General features: G+C 43.5%; 1 protein-coding gene across 2 annotated transcripts in view; it reads left to right on the plus strand.

Moving 5' to 3' along the window:
- The window catches only part of LOC107102500 (A-kinase anchor protein 13-like), a 126,638-nt gene extending 121,130 nt beyond the window's left edge, over nt 1–5,508 (plus strand). For both annotated transcript variants that reach the window (XM_015401828.1, XM_015401829.1), the window contains exons 12-13: nt 1,485–1,843; nt 5,233–5,508. In XM_015401828.1, coding sequence (XP_015257314.1) covers nt 1,485–1,843; nt 5,233–5,287 — 414 coding nt within the window. In that variant the 3' untranslated portion in view covers nt 5,288–5,508. The remainder of the gene's footprint in view (nt 1–1,484; nt 1,844–5,232) is intronic.
- The last annotated feature ends 1,941 nt before the right edge of the window (nt 5,509–7,449 follow it).

Raw genomic sequence — 7,449 nt, forward strand, 5'->3', positions numbered from 1 at the left:
CACCAACTTAGTGCTACTTGGACCCAATGGAATTTCCCATTGGGAACCTACTAGCACTAAGTTGCTAACTGGTTAGCAAGATGTTTCCGACAAACTAGCCACAATAAATAAATATATATATATATATATATATATATATATATATATATATATATATATATACACACCAAAGATACGTTTTATAAAAGCGTTTGCTACTCTCCTTCTAGCTTTAATGAACAACCATTTCTTTATTTTAATATATGTATGGCTAGACACTCATTTAATTCATTTAACAGTTATTAGTACAGTTCAATAGTGATCCAATTTAAGAATCTAAATCCTGAAAGTTTAAGTTTCTAAATCCTGAAAATAGTTTTGAAATTTGAGTGGATACCAGGTCTGCTATCTTATTTATCAGAGTTTATCAAAGGTCTAAAAAACAATGATTAAATAAGATATCTGAACTTAGAACCTGGAAATAGTTTAAGGTGCTTTTAATGAGATGCCAGATAAAATGTTCTAATGAATCTTTTCTCCAGCTCTACTGAGCATGGAAGTGCTTAACCCATATATTGCTGCCCACTGCTGACCAGCTGGCTGATTTGGTCTCTGCAGGTTTTATTTAAATTGAAAATTATAATTTTCCAATTTAGACACAAGGCCATGGATAAAGATAAAAGATCATTCTTGTTTTCTCCAGTAGATGACCTGAAAAACAAAAACGGTGTTCTGATGTTGCACAACAAAGATGGGAATGATCCATAAAGTAACAACAAACAAGAAGTCTATAAGCAGCTGACAACAGGTTAACTAGAGGCCAGCTTTACCACAGCTCCTGTCAGATGGATCATGTTTGAATCTCGTTTGCTTGGTAAAAAGCTGACATCAGGCTTTTCAAATCCAGAATTAGAAAAACTGTGCAGTCTGCCTTCAATTAAAGGGGAAAAGGTCAACTGCTGTGATAGAGGGTAGGATGGATGTTTGCATGAGGTGGAGAGGAAATGAATATAAAACCACCACAATAGTGATCTGCAAACAATGTCACTGATTAAAATTAAAAGTGAACAAAATGTTGGTTAACTTTTGTAAAACCATGTTCTTATAGTCCCTTAGGCCCTTGTCACACCATGCCGATTTATCCAGCCTATGTCTGACGTCCCACTGAACTTTCTCTGTATTTTTTTCCCAATTTTCAGCATATGCAGTATTCATAACGAGTCCAAAACTTATGTCCAATGACAGCCTAAAGCACAGCAGCGTAACGCACATGAAATCATTTCATGGGCGTTAGGAAGCATCAGTTAAAGCTGCTCCCCTCAGGTGCATCGCTGCTCCTGAGGGGGCCAGGGATGCACCTGGAGGCACCCGGTCTGCATAAAAAGATGTCTTGGATCGCGGTATTAACCTAGCTGCTGTTATCTCCCGCCCCCAGCTTCTCCAGAAAGAGAAGCAGGGATGTTTCCATGTAAAAATAACAGCTAACCTGCCTTGGATGTCTGCAGGGCGATGAACGGGTGACCGGAGGAGACAGCACCAGCGAGGTCTCAGTCTCCTGCTCCTCTACAGACGACACGGCGAGCGTCGGCCCGTCCAGTTCCAGTCCTGAAGGCAGCCAGGGCTTAGGCGGCAGCTGGAGCCCAGAGGAGGGCATCCAGCCTGAAGCTACTACCACTGAAGGGCAGGATACCTCTGGAGTAGGAGGAGGAGGAGGAGGGGTGGACGCTGAAGAGGAAGCAAAAGACAGAGTGAGCGAGGTACCGCGGCGTTCCTGGAACAGCAAACGCTCTCTGTCGCCCCTTCGCCGCCACAGCTGGGGTCCAGGAAAGAACAACGGAGGAGAATCAGAGATGAACCAGCGGAGGTGAGATCTAGAAAGGAGTATAGATCTAGTATAGATCCAAAGATGAGACTTCTTCTGGTCCAGATCTACAGTTTTATCTGAGGTCTATCTTGCTGATTCCAAACCATTCCAATACATAAAATCTTTATCTGATCATCTTCAGCTGGCCTGAAGAGGATTTCTAGACTCAAAAGGTGACAGTTCTTCATTTTGATCCATCAAACAAGAGAAATAAAAAAAAAAAAAACTTTTTACCGTATTAGAAGTACGATCAAGGATCAGCTAATCAAGGAAATTAAATAATCCATTCTAATATCTTTCCAAAAAATTGGTGCATCCTTTTTCATCATCAGCCTCCTGATGTTAAAGAGATAAAGATACTGTGGTTAAATCAGAGATAGTTGTTTAATCTAAACTCCAGGGGCTAGTGTTGGTCAGTAGGTGTCAATAAAACTGATGTCTGGGATCAAATGGCGGCATTACTAAAGCTTGATGATGCCGTCTCCTCTGCATCATTTGTGGAGTTTTATGACCTGTCTTTGAGCAGCTTTCTGAGCCAGAAGGCTGCAGTCTATCAGACCACACTCCTCAACCTGAACGCATGCATGCTGCTCTCTCAGCCCAGATCACAAGCGCCATGGTTTTCAACTAACTTTAGTTCCTAAAGCCAGGCATATACTACGATTTTTTCAATCATTGCACGCAGCTACAGCTCACACTGTATGATGAAACTGCTGGGTTCGTTGTACAGTGTGAGTTCACAGCTCACAATGTCTGTGGGGCTCAACACTATGATGCGATCTAAACTCTAAAAGCCACATCGGACTCGGCTCCGGAGAGAGAAGGCGCTATTCTGACTCATCTATCCTGAAGCCAAATGAGTATAAGGGGAATATGAAGCTCACTAGAGTGAAACACGCTGCCTTGGCAATTTGTGCAATTTTGTGCTGAAAGCCCTAAAAAGAAAAGGCGACGTATTTGGACAAAGACATGGCTGAGCAAACATGGCTACTATGGTCTGTCAATTTTATAGAAAGAACTCCATTTCACTCACACGCTGCCATGCTGCTGTGTTTTCATCTGAGAAAAAGAAGATTCCTTGTTTGCGCAATGAGCGATTTTCCGACTAAATATGAAACATGTTTGAAATCAGTCTAAGCCCTTCAGTTCCAGACTTTCACATCTGTTTTCTAGCCGATTGACGTGTTTTCTGGCTTCAACTTGTTGCGTGAATAATGGAGCCTTGGCGGAAGTTCTACTGAATAAAGTGATTACTAGCCTTCATCCGCCTACGACACAGCCTATCAGCTTTGAACCACGCCTCCATGAAAGCCAATCAGCATCAAAAGTTCAGACCTGTGATCCGCAACTCGTCTGCTACCTAGTGCGCAGGTGGCAGATGGGCTGTGACTTCATTTAGATGACCCCGTTTAGACCCACCTCCAGCCCCTCCTCCACCATCGTAGCTAAAACCTCATCAGGGATTCATTCCTCCCTGACTCTTACTGCTTTCCCTGTCTAATCTCAACTGGTCGGGCCGAGGACCGCCATGTTGAGCCTGGTTCTGCCAGAGGTTTCTTCCCAGTGGGGAGTTTTTCCTCTCCACTGTCGCTTCATGCTTGCTCATCATGGACAGGTTCTCTCAACCTGTGTTATCCAAGCTGGGCTTCCATCTTCCAGGTAAATCAAACGTGTTTGATTTTCTCCCGACCTCACGATTCCTGATCGGGAGGTAGTCATGAGAGGCTGATCACCTCTGGTTAGTCCCTGTATATAACACGACGCACCATCAGGCTGAAAGTCGGGCCTATCGGAAAATTCTCACACGACTGGAAAGTTGCCCTGAAAACTACCTGAATCTGAATCCTGCTGGTTCTGACTCCGCTTGTCTCCTGTTTGGTCAAATCCTAGAACGGTTGTTTGTTTGCCGAAACTTAGAATCCTGGTTAAGTGTGATGCACTTGGAAAAAGGGTCGACGCTGACACGGCTTCCTCCTCAGTAGGATCTATATCCTCAGACCGCCCAGCTGTCTGTGGTCAGAGAAAGCTGAGAGCGGAGCAGCAAGTGTCCTCAGCCTGCAGATGGACAGGGAAAGATGGCGGCGCTTCGGACGGCTCCTCAGCAGCGAGGAGATCGACATCGAGCTTGTGTTTGAATTTTAAGTAAATACTAAATCTACAAAGTCCACCTCGTTTTATGGATGGATGGAGGAACCTATTCGTTCAATGGAAACTGGTTTTAATAGCTTTCAATAAAGAGCATTTGCCTCCTTTTAGATCGCTCCATTTGTTCTGAACATAAGTTTAAGTTTCATTTAGGAATAAAAGCACCTCGCTTAGAGCACCAACTGGAGCTGCTTTTCCTCATAATGAACCGACCACTTCACAATCTCCCAGAAGCAAACTTTAAAGTGACTTTTTTTTCACAATACTTGACTTTAAACTGTTCTTTCAGGGTTGCTTAAACATGCAAAATCAAAGTGTTTTTGCGCACCTTATTGGGACTTTGGTGCAAATTTAAACTAGATTAAAATTAATTTAAACTGCGTCAGGGGAAAAAAGGCTTAGGACTTAGAAAAATCAGGGCTACCAAGTTAACCATAGATTGATCCTTTGGAATGAAAAGAGGTCTGCCTCTCCCTGTGAGGCAGGCTCACTGTCACCTGGAGAAATGTGAAGCTTTCACCAGGACGACATCAGTTTTACATACAGAACACAAATCCACATTTAAGCGCCTCTCAAGCTCATTAATTCTAGATTAAAGGTATTTATGTGATGACACGCGGTCATGCTTGTAGCTGTTTAATGGCTTTATGCAGCAGGTTTCCTCCTCATGCACCAGTTTGACACTGGGGATTGATTTCAGAGTCGCTGCTCTTGGCATGGTTCAGTTTCAGACTTTCACATCTGTTTTCTAGCTGATTGAAGTGTTTCCTGGCTTCGGCTTGATGTGTGAATAATGTGAGAGATTCACTAATAAATCAGCCAGAGCTCCCGATAGTCCTGTTTTTCTTCAATTTTCCGAAAGAGCAAAATCTTTATTTAAAATAAACTTAAAGAATCAAATAAAGAAATTAATTATCACTTTTATGGGGTTCAGTGATTAAAATGGAGACGAGTTTAAAGTGGAATCAGCAGCTTAGACCTCTGATATCAGCTGAGAAATGCTTGCTAAGTGCACCTGTAGGTTGAAAACCTCTAAACTGAAAAAAAAATCATTGTTTCTAACCTGCACACCTGCATTGCTTCATTATCTCATTGCACTTTTCAATTAGGCAGTAAAGCCCTGATGGTCTCATCCTCAACTGAAACGGTTCATTCATCATGTTCTGCCTTACATGCTTCCTCTCAAATCACAATTCATCTTTCCCATCATGCACCACTTCCTGTCTCTGTCTCATCACCTCCAGTTCCATCCGTAGCCCTGGTGAGGGGAAGCCGGCCTTTCACAGGAGAAGGTATTGATAAGATGTTGGGAGTGATCTGTTGTCCTCATGCGGTGCGGTGTGGGCTGTGTGAAGCTGCTGCTTTTTAACATCTGCTCGCTGCGCTGCTCCGGCTTTATGCTGCATCCCTGCAGGCGACTGTGCTCCAGGAGGTAGCTTGTCTTTTCACCCCTGCATGGCAGAGCTTCGTCTCTTTTACTACAGAGGGAGTAAAGTGTAACTCGGATGCATTGCTGCAGATTTTTAGAGATCCTGTAGGGATTTTTGAAGACAATGAAAGGCGTCAGAAGGGTTTTGAGTGCAGCCCTGCAGGAGAAGAGTCTGTGCCACAGCAATAAAAACCGAATGGAAGTCGTTCAAACTGTCAAATAACTTTGTTGACTCTCTAACCTGCAATTTTTACCCAGAAGGGGATGGGAGGAAGCATTGATGAAGGAAGCAGCTTCTTCCTTCATTCATATTGAACCAGGGTAGAGTTGGATCTCATTTGTTGGTTGAGCCAAACTCTACTCGACTCATAAATGCTTTTCTTTCTTTCTTTTTTTTTTTTTTTTACCAGCTCTCAAATATCCGTTATATAAAGATTCTCATGGGTTGAACGATGTTTAAAATTCATGTTGCCTGAACAGCCTCATTATGCTTTTTTCTAGGTAGAGAGAAAGGAATAAAAATGAACTGAAAAAAAAGTTTTTGCCAAAACAAAAAGTGAAAACTTTTCCCCCAACAAACCTTAAAAAAAATATATACATTTTGCTTTCTCCTTGAATACTGTCTCTCCATTCGCCTCTCGCCGAGCGCATTTAGTCCTGATATAGACACACAGCAGCCCAGCTTACACACTAATAATAACATCATCCGTCCTTTGTGCTTGCCAGGTTCTAATTAAGACATGTCTCACATTGTCAGAGGTCGCTCCTGCAACCATATGGCCACATCTGTCGCTAAAAAAAAGCAGCGGATCCAGCTGCTGGGCCTCCACTGGTAGTTCTGGTGCCCGCCGCATTGTGCTAGTGTTACCATAAACGCTCCAGCAGTGGCAAACGATTCAGAGGCCCGATCTCTGATCTATTCATTAACTAAAACTTTTCTTATAAGCACAGACGGAGAGGAGGAAATGGAGCATCGGATTTAGCAGAAACAATAAGTTATCATTGTGTGATTATATTTATACACACTCACACAACGTAGCATGTCTCCTTAGAGTTGCCGTCGACTCTGTTTGCACTTACAGCTGTCTTATCTCTTGCATCTTTCTGTCTGTTTCACTGATATTCCCACTTGTCCTTTTCATCTTATTCCCAAACTTCTACCATGTTACTCTAAACCCTTGAAGCTCTTTCCATCAGTGCTTTGGTCTCAGCCGGTCCCTGCAGGTATGGTGTTTTTGATCTCCTCCTTCGCTCAGACCACATGACCATTTTCAAACGATGCATGTTTACAATCCACATGATTTGCATCAGCCGTTGTGGTGGGTGTGTTTCTTTGTGTGACATTTGAGCAAGTCAGTGACTTCCCTTTACACGGAGGAGAGCTGCACTGTCTGCAGGTGTTTTTTTTTTTTTTTGTTTGTTCGGCATTAAGGGGCTCCTGGCTCTGCAGGGTGAGTGCGTAGCGCCAAGAGGAGGTTTTAATATGACAGATACAGCCGCCTGCCTTGAGGATTGCTGAGTGCCGCGGCAGGCTGGTCACTGATGATGATTCTTTTAGCTCGGCCTCAGTTAGTGATGCTTGAAAGTGTTGGACTGATGATTTGCTGGATAACGTTGGAGCTAAACTACCCCAGAGGCCGGAGAAAGAAAGGAGAGATTTACTGCGGGAGCCTCCAAGCGTCGGGGAGCCCGTCCTGGAGCAGACTGAGCTGCAGCTTGCTAGCATAGCTCATTCTGAAATGTAGCTGTAGTTTTCCTCGCCATAATCATTGCTTTGGATTTTTCAGGGCCTCTTATTCCCAGTCATAGATCGGTGTAATTGGGGTTGTAAATCACAGATGGCGGGGCTCTCTGTGCTGATGCTGATGTTGGAAGTTATTTGCAGCTGCTTCAGTTGTAAATCTGCTCCAGAGGCCAGCGATAACTCAGCTGACTAAACACTGTGCAGAGCTAGCTTTGTGAGTGTGAGCGTGTGTGTCTGCCAACAGGTGTGTGCATGCATTATGGTGTATCTCGTTGCAGCAAACAATTG

The sequence above is a fragment of the Cyprinodon variegatus genome, unplaced genomic scaffold (genome assembly GCF_000732505.1).
Source record: "Cyprinodon variegatus isolate N-32 unplaced genomic scaffold, C_variegatus-1.0 Scaffold1264, whole genome shotgun sequence".
Classification (NCBI taxonomy): Eukaryota; Metazoa; Chordata; class Actinopteri; order Cyprinodontiformes; family Cyprinodontidae; genus Cyprinodon; species Cyprinodon variegatus.